The sequence below is a fragment of the Parasteatoda tepidariorum genome, chromosome 2 (assembly GCF_043381705.1).
Source record: "Parasteatoda tepidariorum isolate YZ-2023 chromosome 2, CAS_Ptep_4.0, whole genome shotgun sequence".
Taxonomy (NCBI): Eukaryota; Metazoa; Arthropoda; class Arachnida; order Araneae; family Theridiidae; genus Parasteatoda; species Parasteatoda tepidariorum.
In genome coordinates, this window is record NC_092205.1 from 25,229,394 (window position 1) to 25,245,440 (window position 16,047).

The 16,047-nt window shown below is 29.6% G+C and overlaps 2 protein-coding genes across 3 annotated transcripts; both read right to left on the reverse strand.

Moving 5' to 3' along the window:
- Positions 1 to 1,122: 1,122 nt before the first annotated feature.
- Positions 1,123 to 15,510, reverse strand: LOC122270096 (adult-specific rigid cuticular protein 15.7-like). 2 transcript variants are annotated; one of them, XM_071178114.1, is made up of 3 exons: positions 15,384 to 15,510; positions 13,862 to 13,912; positions 1,123 to 1,664 (listed from the first exon to the last, which is right to left on the reverse strand). In XM_071178114.1, the coding sequence occupies exons 1-3, from the start codon at positions 15,393 to 15,395 to the stop codon at positions 1,182 to 1,184; spliced, it is 546 nt and encodes a 181-aa protein (XP_071034215.1). In that variant the 5' UTR covers positions 15,396 to 15,510; the 3' UTR covers positions 1,123 to 1,181. The 2 variants fall into 2 exon arrangements, with proteins under 2 accessions (XP_071034215.1, XP_042902143.1); XM_043046209.2 differs by lacking the exon at positions 1,123 to 1,664 and adding an exon at positions 12,680 to 13,207.
- Positions 2,381 to 6,550, reverse strand: LOC122270092 (adult-specific rigid cuticular protein 15.5-like). Its single transcript, XM_043046201.2, has 3 exons — positions 6,448 to 6,550; positions 3,276 to 3,326; positions 2,381 to 2,938 (listed from the first exon to the last, which is right to left on the reverse strand). Exons 1-3 carry the CDS (start codon positions 6,457 to 6,459, stop codon positions 2,453 to 2,455), a joined length of 549 nt encoding a protein of 182 aa, XP_042902135.2. The 5' UTR covers positions 6,460 to 6,550; the 3' UTR covers positions 2,381 to 2,452.
- Positions 15,511 to 16,047: the final 537 nt, after the last annotated feature.

Below are 16,047 nucleotides of genomic sequence, written 5' to 3' on the forward strand. Positions count from 1 at the left end.
TTTGCGCACATATGATCTAACGTAACCATGTCATAATGTCCGTTTTCATTTTAACTATAGATATCAAGCGTTAACTGCAGTAAAGCTTAACCTTTACACGTAGTGCAAAAAAGCCCGTTGGATCAACTACACGGCTGATATAAAATATCCTTAGTAGTAAACGGTTTATGCTATAGAATCCTTTTGCTATCTGGCTAACCGTTGGTGGATTTCATGGTTCTCCTCTTGATGTAGCGCAAAAACGAATTAGTTCTGGCAAAAATTTCTCCATGAATGCTAAGCCGTTCCACCCTGGAATTCCCTTGTCTTTGATCCTGGATTTCCCTTGTCTTCTTGCTTGGGTTCAAAATCCTAAGGCTTCAGAGTTGAACATTGATAATCGTAAACTCCAAACTCGGTCAGATGTTCAGCGCCAGTTATAAAATTAAATGTAATCGCAGGTTTATTTTACCTGGTGAGTAAAGATGTCAATGATACACTGAGTATGAATGACGGAAATACGAAATATTTCTGAAAATAACATGTTCTGACGCGACTAATCAATGAATAATTTTATCACCATGGTTTGTAAGGGTATCAGGAATTTAACTATTTGTAGCATGATTGCTTATTTCAAGAATGTAGTATGATTAGTGTGATTAATAGCACTTTTATACACAGTAATCTTGTTTTTTTTTTTTTTTTTTTTTTTTTTTTTTTTTTAAATTTTTTAAAATGTTTTTTATATTTGAGTGTTATAACAATGCACTCAGAATCTTATAATGGTTTTTTTAAAACTAAATGTTTACACGTGATTTATTATTTGTTTTTAATTAGCCTTATTCCAAACACCTCAAACTTTTACGTTTTTGCTTTGAAAACTGTTGAAAAACTAAACACTATAAAAATTAAGAACCGATGATCAATTATGCTGTGTTCAATCGTAAATACTGTAAATAATATTTTAAGTAAGGAAATTACTTCTAGATGTAAAACTTTGAAAAGTTTTGAAAATTATTTCCAATTTTAACAACTTTATTAGAAAAGTTTAACCTTTTTTAATGAATTTTAATCACACCAAATTGGATTCGGTAGAACTAGGAAAAATAACTTAAAAATAAACTACACAGTTAAAAAGAAAAATTCAATAATTCAAAATATTTATTTTTCAAGTATCTTAATTAACATAACTATTACATGATTTAATATCCATATCTGGCGTAGCCTAAACCACCTAAGATGCCTAATCCATAACCACCATATGCTCCTCCGTATCCACCATAAGCCCCTTCATATCCACCATAAGCTCCGCCATATCCACCATAAGCTCCACCATATCCTGCACCAAGTCCTCCGTATCCGTAACCTAGACCACCAAGTCCGTATCCGGCTGTTGCTGCAGGGACACCCAAATATCCTTCACCACCGGTGTAAGGGGCATCGGAAATCAGTTGAACGGCAGCTGGATTTTGATTGGCGGTTCCAGGTTCGTTGGTCTTGACCTGAGCTCGAAATCCAGCATGGTCAGCAACGTAGTTTACTTGTCTTTTGATGCCTCTATCATCTGTGAACCCGTAGCTGCCAGTCACGTGTCCTCCTGTTCCGGATTCCTCTCTGTGTTGTTCTCCATGTTTGTCCTTGATGCTGTATCCGAATTTGTAGGGTTTGGGTGCATGGTGAACTGGCTAAATAAGAAAAATNGCTTCAGAGTTGAACATTGATAATCGTAAACTCCAAACTCGGTCAGATGTTCAGCGCCAGTTATAAAATTAAATGTAATCGCAGGTTTATTTTACCTGGTGAGTAAAGATGTCAATGATACACTGAGTATGAATGACGGAAACACGAAATATTTCTGAAAATAACATGTTCTGACGCAACTAATCAATGAATAATTTTATCACCATGGTTTGTAAGGGTATCAGGAATTTAACTATTTGTAGCATGATTCCTTATTTCAAGAATGTAGTATGATTAGTATGATTAATAGCACTTTTATACACGGTAATCTTGCTTTTTTAAAATTTTTTTTATATTTGAGTGTTATAACAATGCTCTCAGAATCTTATAATGATTTTTTTAAAAACTAAATGTTTGCACGTGATTTATTATTTGTTTTCAATTATCCTTATTCCAAACACCTCAAACTTTTACGTTTTTGCTTTGAAAACTGTTGAAAAATTAAGCACTACAAAAATTAAAAACCGATGATCAATTATGCTGTGTTTAATCGTAAATACTGTAAATAATATTTTAAGTAAGGAAATTATTTCTGGATATAAAGTTTTGAAAATTAAGGGTTCCAATTTTAACAACTTTATTAGAAAAGTTTAACCTTTTTTAATGAATTTTAATCACACCAGATTGGTTTCGGTGAAACTTGGAAAAATAAACTACACAGTTAAAAAGAAAAATTCAATAATTTAAAGTATTTATTTTTCAAGTATCTTAATTAGCATAACTATTACATGATTTAATATCCATATCTGGCATAACCTAAACCACCCAAGATACCTAATCCATAACCACCATATGCTCCTCCGTATCCACCATAAGCTCCTCCATATCCACCATAAGCTCCGCCATATCCATTATATCCGAGACCACCGTAACCTGCTCCAAGACCTCCATATCCATAACCTAGACCTCCAAGACCGTATCCGGCTACTGCTGCAGGGACACCCAAATATCCTTCTCCACCGGTGTAAGGGGCATCAGAGATGAGTTGAACGGCAGCTGGGTTTTGGTTGGCAGTTCCCGGTTCGTTGGTCTTGACCTGAGCTCGGAATCCAGCATGGTCAGCAACGTAGTTCACTTGTCTTTTGATCCCTCTATCATCTGTGAATCCGTAGCTACCAGTCACATGTCCTCCAGTTCCGGATTCCTCTCTGTGTTGCTCACCGTGTTTGTCTTTGATACTATATCCAAATTTGTATGGTTTTGGTGCATGGTGAATGGGCTGAAATTGATACAAATTCTAAAATCTATGCACTAAAAAATATATTGATCGAAATGTTATGTTTGAAAGATGCATCAATGAGAAACTTAAAATGAATGACTCAATTTTATAAATGTAGTACGCAGGGCTTAATAAATACATTCGTAAACTCAAAATCCGCGAACTCAATATAGGGCAGACTTTTCAATGCCGGTTACTTATCAAAATAAAGCATTAATAAGGGATTAGTTCAAAAGGAATGTTAAATATTTGAAAACGTTCAAAATTTGCGATCAGTTATATTTCTGTATACACATAACGTTTTTAAGAATACCCATATTTATTAAATTGAACTTACCTCATGCAGGTGGGCAAGAGAAATAGTTGCCAAAGCAGTCAGAAGAAATACCTGAAAGTGACAAAAGTTTGTTTTTAAAAAGTTATATTTAAAAATTAATATACGAATTCTTGGATTGACAAAAATTGTGAAATACAGCCGAATAGATTCGATAGAAAAATGAAGGAAAACTATGTTTTCCCACTTCCATGATATAACTAGAACATTTGTACTAGTTAACTAATAGATTCGATTGTGAAACTTATGACCTTTCACCTACAAAATATATTTTGTATCTTTTTGTGTAAGTTAACTGATAGATTCGATAAAAAAGAAACTTTGAACTCCCAACCAGCAAACTACAAACGAAATCGGCAAGAGGATGGCTCCCCACTTTGGAAGCCCGACGTTCTACACTTGAAAACAATCACTTTATGAGATAACAGTTCAATCAGGACCGATACCACACATCCTCTGTCCCTTAGCAGGCTGATGAAAGCGGTTACCCAACCGCTCACTGTCATCAACCAGTGATGTTTGATTTCGGTGATCTACTGGGACAAACAGTCTTACAAAACCGTAAAAAATATGGCTGATTCGATAAAAGAAAACTATTACCTCCCACTTTCTGGATATAACTAGAATCTTTCGTAGGAGTTAATTAAGATATTTTATAAGAGAAACCTTTAATATCTAGCATACTGGACTTTTGTCGAATCTACTAGTTAACTCAAATCTTTCGTAGAAGTTAACTAAAAGATTTGATAAAAGAAAACAATGATCCCCCACTTACTGAATATAGCTAGAATCTTTCATAGAAGTAAACTGTCAGATTCGATTCGATTCGAAATTTGATCAATAGATTTGATTCGATAAATAGATCTGATCAATAGATTCAATTCGATAAATAGATTTGATAACAGAAAACTCTGACCTTCCACTTACTTGATATAACTAGAATTTTTGGTAGAAGTAAATTAATAGATTCAATAAAAGAATGTTATGTCCTGACACTTACTGAATAAAACTAAAATCTTTCCTAGAATCATAGATTCGATAAAAGAAAACTATAACTTCTCACTTCAAGTTCTATAACTCAGAGATGCGTTATAACTTGAATCTTTCTTACATGTTAACTAATGGATTTGATAGAAAAAATCTATGATCTTCCACCTACAGGATACAGGATATAACTGGAATCTTTTTTTTAGAAGTTAACTGAAATTCGACAAAAAAAGAAAAGAAATTATGACTAACCAACTACAGGATATCATTGAAATCTTTTGTTATAATTTTGATCAAACTAAGACACACTTTAAAGGCATTTGAACCTTTGAAATAAAATTGTTCAATACATTTTTACTTTTCCATATTCTTTCTCATTTAGATGGTAATGTGCATCTTTAATAAGATTAAATAATAGGGTAAAAATGAAAAAAAAAATAACTGAACTGTCATTCCATAAGTATTATAGTTTTCTTTCACTTAATATCAAATTACTTTTTTTTCTTTAAATTTATTTATTGAAAGACTTATTTTCCATAAATGACATACGATACCTTATTCAAAAACTTAGAAGAAAAATTGTGATGTATTTTATTTGAAATTTTGAATCAAATCATTCCAAAATTTTTCAATTTTTTCCAATTTTTTTCAATTTTAAATTGATCCAAATTTTTTTGAAAAATAATGTACCTATATAATGTATAAATGCTTCAAATTTATCGAAAAACATTCTGCACTGTTAGAAATTTCTCGGAAAAAAATAGTTAAATAACAATTTATGTAATTGTTACTTTACTATATTCAAACAAAACAGTCAAATTATCATAAATATAGTATTCAAACTGCTGACTGCGAGAAAAACTGTTTATTAACTGTTCCTAATACGTTTAAGCAACTAGAATTCATCGCATCAACTAGACCCATTTAATGAAACAACTCTGTTCCTTGCAGATGGGTTCTTATATAGCAGAGAGGGCTAATAACTCAATCTAATGATCAACAGTTCTTGGGGTTTGAGCCCCAACGATGACATCAAAATATTACTTTCATCACATGAAAAATTTCCAGTGTCCTACGCTCTCTTATTTGTGACCCTGGGCTATTAGAATACGATACTCTCATTCACGCATAGATGACAGCGCCATAAGGCTGTTAAACTATCTCCAATGTTCATTTAAATTCTTTTTTAGGGTTTTGAAACCATGCTAGTTGTAAATGTTTTAAAAAAACGTGAATTTTTGTATTCATACCAGTTGTAAACGGTTTCAAAACTGTAAACGTAAAAAAAAAAATGCTCTCTACCGTAAACTTTACTCTTAATTGAATGGACAGACTGCTGCCGTTCATTTTATCATAATTTTAGAATGAAAATTTTAAAAGTGTGGAAAAAATTATTAAATAAGTATAACCTTTATATAATTTATTTTATTCTTTGTATTTTATTCTCTGCATTTTAACTTTCAAATTGATCAGTGATTATAATTTATGCAATTTTGGTAACGAAAATATATAGAAAATTATTTTTTTTGTATTAATTTAACAAAATAAGTAAAAAAATATTGTATTTAGCATTTTTATAATTTATGGTTATGAATTACAGTATGAATTACCGGTGTCTTCTTCTGCGCTAAAGTTAAAATCATTTCAAGTTTTCAATTAAATAGAACTTAGTAATTCTCATTTGTAATTAAATAGAACTTAGAGAAACATTTATTCATCATTGAAATTTATTTAATTTACAAAATCAATTATTGATACATTTTTGAGTAGGAATGAAATTTTTGCTTGTTTTTAAACTCATTTTTTGGATTTTATATTTTAGTACAAATATAAGTCAAACAATCTAATGGATTTTTTTAGTAACTATTAGATTTTTTATGTTTAAAAAAATACCAAAATACATCTTTGCTTGTTTTTAGGGCATCAGAAAAAAATATATAAAAGACATATTTATTTTAATGTGCATCAAGGGATTAAGTGAAATAAATAATTAAATATTTTACACATTATTTTGTTTCAGTAATTTGAAATGCTACAATCAATAACCATAAAAGTTTCATATAGAATATTTCAAATCTTAAATCCGAAATTAAAATACAGTGAAATAATAAGTACTGAAATTTCTGCCATGTTCAAACTTGAAACAATGTGAGAAGGAAACATAATACAAAAGTTGAAATATTATTACCTGAGCGATCATATTGATTGCTAGAATGTTCAAACGATTGTACTGTGTGAAAATGAGAGTTGTATTTATATATGAATAAATCAAAACGATCGCAATGCGATCAAAATGCAGTAATAAACAAATATGTTCACACTTGATTGATCACATTCAAGAGACAAGTATTAAAAGAGTGATATAATATGTTTCAACAATAAAATAAAGATTATTGTGAAAGAAACCAATCAGATTTTCGGGTTAATGTATTCACTTATTATAGATAATTTGTGTTTGATTTTCTGATGCAATCTTATCAAATTCTTTTACGGATTAATGGCATTAAGTCAATGTTAAAATGACCAATACCATCACGCAATGAATGTCACAGTTAAAAAAATGAACAAACATTTAATTACCTTGTGTTCTCTTCATACATTTAAATATTTCTTTACACAGGTAACATTTATTAACTTAGTGAAAAGCTTATAAAATTTTTATATTTCTAAGTATTTTTTTAAAATTTTATTTAGAAATCTTTTATTGGGGCGTCCATCAAGGAAACAATGCGACGGAATGGTTTCTTTAGGGGGTAATACACGTTTCAAAAGGGTAAAAAACACACACTTTCTTTAAACTATTTTTTAATACATTAAAATTAATTATCTCAGTTTAAACTTTATAAACATACGGACGAATAACATTAATATTTTTTTCTTCTAAATTTAAAGTAGATATCTTTTAATACTTGGATCAATAATCTAACATTGCCCACAGAAAACAAGAAGCCATACTATAGACTTGCGTTAGCGGTTGTAAGATTTTCGAAGGTGAAAAAAAAAGAGATTTTTCTCTAATTTTTTCAATATATAAAAATAATTGTTTTAAATAAACTGCATAAGCGTATGGAAGAACTATACTAATTTTTTTAAAATTTTAAGTCGATAACTTTTATTACTTGGATCAATAATCTAACATTGCCCACAGAAAACAAGAAGCCGTACTATGGAGTTGCTTTAGCGGTTGTATGAGTTTTAAAAGGGAGGAAAAAGAGCACTTTCTTTAATGTTTTTTACTGTACTAATATAATTATCTCATCTAATTATTTGAACTTGATAAGCGTAGAGAAAAACAATACATAAAAAATTATATATTTTAACTTTTATTGGTTAATATTGCATATTGAATATTATTGTATGATATATGTATATATTTGAACTTTTAAAAAACTTTTATTGTGTTTTTCAAAATTATAACTATGGCAGAAAACAGGATGCATGCGCTGGAGTTTCATTGGAGGGTAGTATAGGTTAAAACGTTGAGGGCATAAGAACATAAATTCTTTACTAATTTTTCTAAGTAGGGGAAGAGCGGGCAAGATGAACCGCTTAAGGAAACTTGGCTTAAAAAATAGTAAACTAGAGCAATTTTATATATTTTACACTGTAAACATATAGTGAGAACATTGCTCTTATATATCTCATGCAGAAAATAAATAAATAATAAAGTTAAGCAATAATAACTTTACATAAACAAAAATAGAACATTGGCCCATCTTGCCCGGGCTACCCGGGCAAAATGGGACATATAATTATATTTTAAAAATCACAGAAATTAATGTCAAAATAAAAGAATAATCGACAAAAAAACGCTCTCAAACATCACAGTTACTGCATAAGATGCGGATAAATTGTAAATTGTAAGATAAATTGTTAAGTTATATTTTATATTATAAACTTATATATAGTTATATATAAGTTTATAATTTGTTAAGTTATATTTGCTAGTTCATATTTTTATTGCTAATATTACCCTATTTTTTATGCTTTTTGCCAAATCCGGAGAGTTTAATTTTTATATTACACTTTTATTCTACTATGGCTGTCCCATCTTGCCCGGATAGTACAGGGTGTTCCAAAATTATCTTTACAACTTCAAAAATTCATAACTTCGAACATAAACAAGATATTTATATTCTGTCCTTTGCGTGTATTACTGAAACTAATAAAATTTTTTTTCAATAGGCTGAAAAGTTTTAAGTGAGGATGTGGACACCAAAACAGAAAGCTCATTGCGTCTCATGGTTCATAGAGACGAAATCAGATACACAGGTTCAACGGAACTTCAGGACAAATTTCCAAAGAGACCCACCATCCAGACCCTCCATCCGTGCATGGCACACAAGCTTCATGAGCAACGGATCAGTATTGCACAAAAGTGGAGCCGGACGACCCAGCACAAGTCCAGAAAATTTGGAGCGAATACGGCCATGAGACGCATTGAGCTTTCTGTTGTGGTGTCCACATCCTCACTTAAAACTTTTCAGCCTATTGAAAAAAAACTTTATTAGTTGCAGTAATACATGCAAAAGACAGAATATAAATATCTCGTTTATGTTCGAAGTTATGAATTTTTGAAGTTGTAAAGATAATTTTGGAACACCCTGTACATTTTTTAAAAAAAATATCCGCAAATTTGTTTAAACAAATAAATTTTAATTTACACTACTCATTATGTTTTTACAATAATGACACTGCAGGCCCACAAATTCGAAAAATTTATTGCAATGTATTAAACAAATAATGTCAGCATACAAACCTGGAAAAATATTTTAACACGATGTAAGAAAAACAAAACAATGCTTGCATTTTGGTAACACCTTGTGAACTGATGAAAAAACTTGTGCGTATTGAGAACAATAATTTTTTCCTTCCGAATACGCACTTTAGATGTCGCTACCGTGAATGCGCATAGAAAAAAAAGCGATGTCCCGTCTTGCCCGGTGGTCCCATCTTGTCCGAGCTTCCCCTATATGATACTTAAATCATACGGTAGAGCATTTAAACGACATATTTTAAAATGTTGCCTTGAACATTTCGATAGTTTAGTTTATTAGTACATATGACATAAGTGGCAAAAAACAGGATGCATGCAGCATGGACAAAAGAGTACATTGTTTATTATTTTTCAATCTAATAAACACCTATTTCATTCAAATCTAAGCATATAGAAGTACATTTGAACATTTTTTAAAAGCTTTGCGAAGAAACCTTCCACAGGGAGGTTTAATAATATAACATTGGTGGCTGCAAACAGGATGCACACAATGCCTTAGTGAGTTATATGAGTTTTAATAAGGAAAAAAAAAAAGCCTACTTATTGAAGTCATGTATACAATTCTTCATATTACAATTGACTGGATGTGGAACGATAGATTAAAAAAATTAAAATTTGAATCGAAAGGAAAAAAAAACGACTTTGGGTTAAATTTATACCAACGCATTGTAGAAATATTTGCCCTCCAATAAGAATACCCTTCCAATCCTATCCTTTACTCAATAACTAGTTAATGTTCTCATGAAAAAATATTCAAAATTTCAATACGAACGAGGTATTAGGTTTTGAGAAATCGCATCGATTAAATTTTTCTCTTTTTTTTGCACTATGGACTGGACACCATATTTTCTTGACATCAATGATCTAAACACACATTCTTTTTTTAAAACCTTGATATTTATTTGGGTATCGAGTAGTAATTTTTTGTATAACTAGTCGTCTTGTTTCAATTAGAGTTAGACAAAAGGAATCATCTGAGTGATTCGAATCAATAAAATCATCTCACTTTGTTGATTCGAATTACTGATTCAAACCAATTGGATTCGAATCAATGATCGTTAGTAATCAATTAACCAATTGAAACGAAACATCGAGTCAATTCAGTGATTCGAATCCGAATCAGTACCCAACTCTAATTTCGATGCTTCCCCCCCAAAAAAAAACAGTTTTTAAACTCGTAGGGTTTAGATATTCGTGCTCCGTTGGGGTTACACCAAAAATTTACAAGAGCTCTAAATCCTTTTTTTCAAAATTTAAAACAAATTTAAATTCAGTGAAATTGAAGATTAATTTTACAAAACTTAGAAGCAATATAAAAATTTCGAAGCCTTGAAACGTTATCGATCTCTTAAAAATAGCCTTTTTTTCTTCTGTTCTAACTTATAAAATTTCTTTTGCTCCCATGCATGAATTTTTTCAATTACAGTATCATTATTAAACCGATCGAATATCTGATTTGAACGGAAAATCACGGAACGGATTTTCCGTTCCGTGATTTTTTTTAATGGATTTTGTTTGTCTTCTTATACACTTTGACTTTAATGGATTGAAAGTTTTGCGACATGAATTAAAATACTGGAAGATGGTATTTTCAACATTAGAAATGCATTTAAAACACTAGAAAATATTATATTTATTTTTCACATTGCATTATGCTTCAGATTGATTTGGTAAATTCTGATACCAGGGTTACAAGTTTCATAAATATTTTTAACGTTTTGATATTCCTTTATGCAATTCTATGTTCTGTGTTATATGTTTAAGTTATTCTTTTGTTTCTCATATGTTAGCATTCGTTTGAGCTGCTTTATAAAGTGAGTCTAATTTAATGTCTAATTTGCTGTTGAGTAATTCTAAAATGTGTGATTAATGTTTTCGTTAATAATTTGTTCCAGTCCTTATTTTAAAACCCCTGAATACAGTCTTCTACGTCTCGTGATTTGTCAACTTGCGTTTCGCAGTTGATGGCAATTTCGCAATTGAAAAATATTTCATTGCAAAATTTTTGTTTGTCTTAGTTATTTGCTTTTCAAACATTTGTAAAGTTTTGATATTCTTTTGTGTACTTCTATGCTTTGTATTTAATGTTTACGTTATTCTTTCGTTTTCCAATATTTTAGTATTCTTTTGTGTCGTTCTAAAATATGTGATTAATGTTATTGTTAGCATTGTGTGTCATTACAATTAATTAATGACCATAACTGCTTTTGTCCTACATATTCTAATTTTTCAGATTGCATTTCACGATATTTGCAATCACGCACTTAAAATAAAAATTATTACAAAAGCATAGATTGTCTTAGTTCAAAGCTTCATAAATATTTGTAACATTCGTTTGAGAAATTCCATGTTTTGAATTTAATGTTTACGTTATTCTTTCGTTTCTAATATATCAGTATTCTTTTGCGTCATTCCGTAATTTGTGCTTAAATTTGATGTTAGTATTTTGTGCCATCCTGCTTTTTAAAATCCATGCCTACGCTGATATATTCTAACTTTTCAGCCGTATCTCGAGGGGTATTTCTCGTATTTCGCCAATTCTTGAGAACTTTTTCAGCAAATTAAAAATTGTTGCACACGATTATAAAGTTCGTTTTTCCAATGAGAATTCCATGCAAAAATTAAATTTTAGTAAGTGTTTATTATTTTTTTATTTTATAAAATAATAGTCAAAATAATTTTGAATGGTAAGGTATACCGTTTTTTAAGCCATTTTAAAGTGCGTATTACAAAGCGAAATACAAAATTCGGGCGAAATCAGTTAAATAGTTTCCTGAGAAATCGGTTGAATAGTTTCCTGAGAAGAAGTCGCATTTTTAAAATTCGATTTTAGGAACTATTTGACCGAATCCGCTCAAATTGCGTATTTTGCCAGGTGAAATTACATATTTAAAAAATTGCATACCATACCATTCAAAACTTTTTCGATTACTATAAAGTGAAACAGAAAAAAAATAAATAATAAAAAAATATTTACTAAAATGTATTTTTTGCATGGAATTATCATGGGAAAAAGGAATTTTGTAATTGCTGGCAAAAATTTTTCAATTCTCTTAAACAGTTATTGAGATATGGGGAGAAACGTAAAAGTAAAATTAACATTAAGTAGTTCAAACTTTGGATCGCTCTCCTGACAAAACTATGGGTACCATATTTCTTGGATTGCAGCCACCCCCTATATTTTGAGGATCATAAATCCTAATCCATTGCAAATAGGGTATATTTATTCAGATAAAGTACGTTTTTGTGTCTGATTTCGTAACTTAAATTACAGGCAGCACTAATTAATTAACATATTTGAGGTCACTACCTCAAATCATCAAGATTGAATTCAGGAACGTGAAGATCCAGTTATTAGACCAAATGTTATTTAGGGTGGTCATATTATTTTGGCGTACCATACCTCAAATTAAATGGTTAAGCTCGTTACACAATTTGTTAGCTGTTACTTTAATAGAATTGAGGCATTCTTCCTTTTTTTAATGACACCACATTTTCTATCTAACATAATTTTTGGCAAGAAGTGTTTTTCAAACAATCGAGCACGATTTTGTAATCTATTGAAGGCATTTATGTAGAATGAAGAAAATAACATACAATAAATTGCAAAAGGTTTTATTCCCATTCTATTCCGTTACAAAATTTAATATCCGTATCTGGCATAGCCCAAGCCTCCTAAGATGCCCAATCCATAACCACCATATCCACCATAAGCTCCTCCATATCCAAGATTTCCATATCCACCATAAGCTCCACCATATCCTTGGCCACCATAAGCTGCTCCAAGGCCTCCATATCCGTAACCTAAACCACCAAGACCGTAACCTGATCCGATGCCTCCATATCCGTAACCTTGACCACCAAGACCGTATCCGGCTGCGGCTGCAGGGACACCCAAATATCCTTCACCACCGGTGTAAGGGGCATCAGAAATGAGTTGAACGGCAGCTGGGTTTTGATTAGCGGTTCCAGGTTCGTTGGTCTTGACCTGTGCTCGGAATCCAGCATGGTCAGCAACGTAGTTGACTTGTCTTTTGATGCCTCTGTCATCTGTGAATCCGTAGCTTCCAGTCACGTGTCCTCCGGTTCCAGATTCTTCTCTGTGTTGTTCTCCATGCTTGTCTTTGATGCTGTATCCGAATTTGTAGGGTTTTGGTGCATGGTGAACTGGCTAAATTAGAAATAAAGGGTTCTTTATTATTAATCATTGCTCGTTGCAACGAAAAATCACATTATTACATTCATTATGAACGAGATCGAAAATTGCTCAAATACGCACGAAAGTATTTTTGCTTTTTTCTTAATTCTTGCTTTTTCTTATTAATTTTTTGCAATTTAATGTAATGTTATGAGAAAATAATATGTATGTTAGTTCGATAACTTATTGTTACTTATATACTTATTACATAACTTCAACCGTTGTCTTTGCTAAACCTAAAGTGATATTTTGAGCTAGAAACACCAATTAACAATATTTATGAACATAACAATAACATAACATAAGAATATTAATGAATTATAAGAAATTTTTAAGTTAGTTTTCTTCTAGGATAACTAATGCTAAATTAATCCAAACTAGATAAATGAGGATGAATAAAGAAAAATCAGGTAATTAACTTTGAATGAAGCTAAGTAAGATAACTGTAGCTTAGTATGGAAAAATAAGATAATTAATGTTGAATGAAGCTAAATAAGATAATTGATATTGAATGAAGCCGAATAATTAATGGTAAATGAAACTAAATAAAAGATGAGCGATTAAATTAAACTGAATGAAACAATCTGCAGATAATAAAATACAGTAGAAATATTGAAATAAACTTACTTCATGCAAGTGGGCAAGAGAAATGGTTGCCAAAGCAGATAAGAGAAATACCTAAAAAAATACATAAATTTAATATTTAAATGTTGCTAAATTTAAAGAAAACTTTTGCTAGTTTCTTAAAACATTTCATTTAGAAATTCTTTTTTCGTTTTTTGTACTAAATTATTCACTAGTTAATTTTAAAATCTAATTTCTATACTAAAATGGGGAATAATTTACTAGATTTTTCAAGAAATAAGATTTTAGTTAAACACTCAATTAAAAATTTTACTTGGTAAAGAATGAGCGAAAATTGAACTAGTTATTCCTTATTATTTATTTCACAATCGGTAAACTATTCAAATATTTATTTATTTATTACGTAACGCGACTTTGTATTGAAGAACTACCATTTTTTTAATTATTTTATTTTTGTTTATAATATTAATTCAGAGTGGATACCACCTGTGGAGAACAGTCTGCTCATCGGCAAGTCCAATTGTGCAGCTCATTGGAAATAAAAAAAAAAATAAAAAATATTAATTCTCAGTTAATAAATATGAAATTTATGTTTAAGTTAATTTCACTTCCAAAAATTATTTTAGACTCGTAGTTACTGACGGTTATTTTTGTAATTATTGTAAATAATTTGATCAATTAATAAATTAATATTGCAAAAAGTTTAATAAATTAATATTGTAAATAATTTAATCATTAAAGAAATTTCTGCAAAATGTTTTAATATATTAATTTCAAGGAACTAATACAAAAATTCTGAAATGTAAACTTTTTAATAAATACATTAGTAACTTCTGATTATTATACTAAAGTAGAAGTATAGGTTATTTCAGACACTTTGTTATCTAAAATTTATGTATGCATTGGAATAAATTATTAAATAAAAGTTTTTAAAATTGTTTTATTTACTTATCGAAGAAAAAAATTCTTTATTTCCCATGAAAATTTCAACAATCATGTTTTAAACACGAAAATGATATAGGGTTTTCTTTTTATGTATTTTATGAAACTACCCTCCAATCTAAATAACTATCTTCTTTACTTCCTGGCAAAAATGTTATTAAATTATTAAATACGAATCATAAATTTACTCTATATATGTTTGAAAAAATTGATTGAAACCTTTAAAAAAGACTACATTATTATAAAAAAATATGTTATCCTTTATATTTTTAAAGTTAATAAAACATTTAAAAGAATAAAACAATTCTAAATGTAGAAAGAAATTTATTTAAAACTGCTAGAGCTAAATAAGTAATTTTCAACAAAAATAATAATAAGAAGTAAGATTGTATTTTTACTAGTTTTCCTAAAAATATTCTAATAAAATAAAACTTCGAAATATTATGATAAAATGTATTTTTTTGAAATTTTTAAAATGTTCTTTTGTTTTTTGCTATTAATTTAATGCTAACCACTCCTAAAGTTTAATTATTGAATCAATAGTATCAATCGTTTTTCCTATAGCAACAACTAAAATTTAACTTTATTGATAAGTTAATAAAAAAGGAAATAGCTATTTTACCTGAGCGATCATGTTGATTACTTGAGATTGATACGAATAGTACTGTTTGAAAGTAAGAGTCGTATTTATATAAGTGGTCGGAATCGGACTCAACTATACAAAATATAGAAATAACTGGAATTTTTTCAACACATGATTGATTGATTATTCCGAGGACGTAGATTAAAAGAATGATAAGAGACATTTAAAATGAAATAATGTACATTATGAAATAAACTGTTGCGATTTCCAAGTTCACGCATTCTACTTTTGAAAATAACTTAGTTATGATTTTATGAAGAAATGGTAACAAATTTTCAAATGTTTTAATGGATTAATATGATCACAAATATTTCTTAAAAATGTTGTTTGTTAAAAACAAAAGAAATTAAAATGAAATAAAATACCAGTTTGAAATATTACGCTTTTCAAAAAGAAGAAAAGAATTATATTTTTGTTGAACCAAAGACGAAAATCGTGGAGCGTCTCACTTTTGAATGACGTGGGAAGGTGGGAAATTTTCGGTGCTTATTTTTCATTTCAGGTCAGATCAAAATAGAGAATAATTATCTTCTTTTCAGTTGACTTTTATCAGTTTTTTAGTTCAAAATTTTTAATTTATTTTATATTTTCTCCTTTTTAATTTTGTGTCAGTTTATTTATGCCGGAAAGCGGTAAAAATTTA

What these genes read in the sequence shown, in the direction of transcription:
- LOC122270092 (XM_043046201.2), bottom strand. An exon ending in CTCTTGCCCACCTGCATGAG is followed by an intron (nt 2,939 to 3,275) that starts GTAAGTTCAATT and finishes TATCAATTTCAG; the next exon opens with CCCATTCACCATGCACCAAA.
- LOC122270096 (XM_043046209.2), bottom strand. An exon ending in CTCTTGCCCACTTGCATGAA is followed by an intron (nt 13,208 to 13,861) that starts GTAAGTTTATTT and finishes TTTCTAATTTAG; the next exon opens with CCAGTTCACCATGCACCAAA.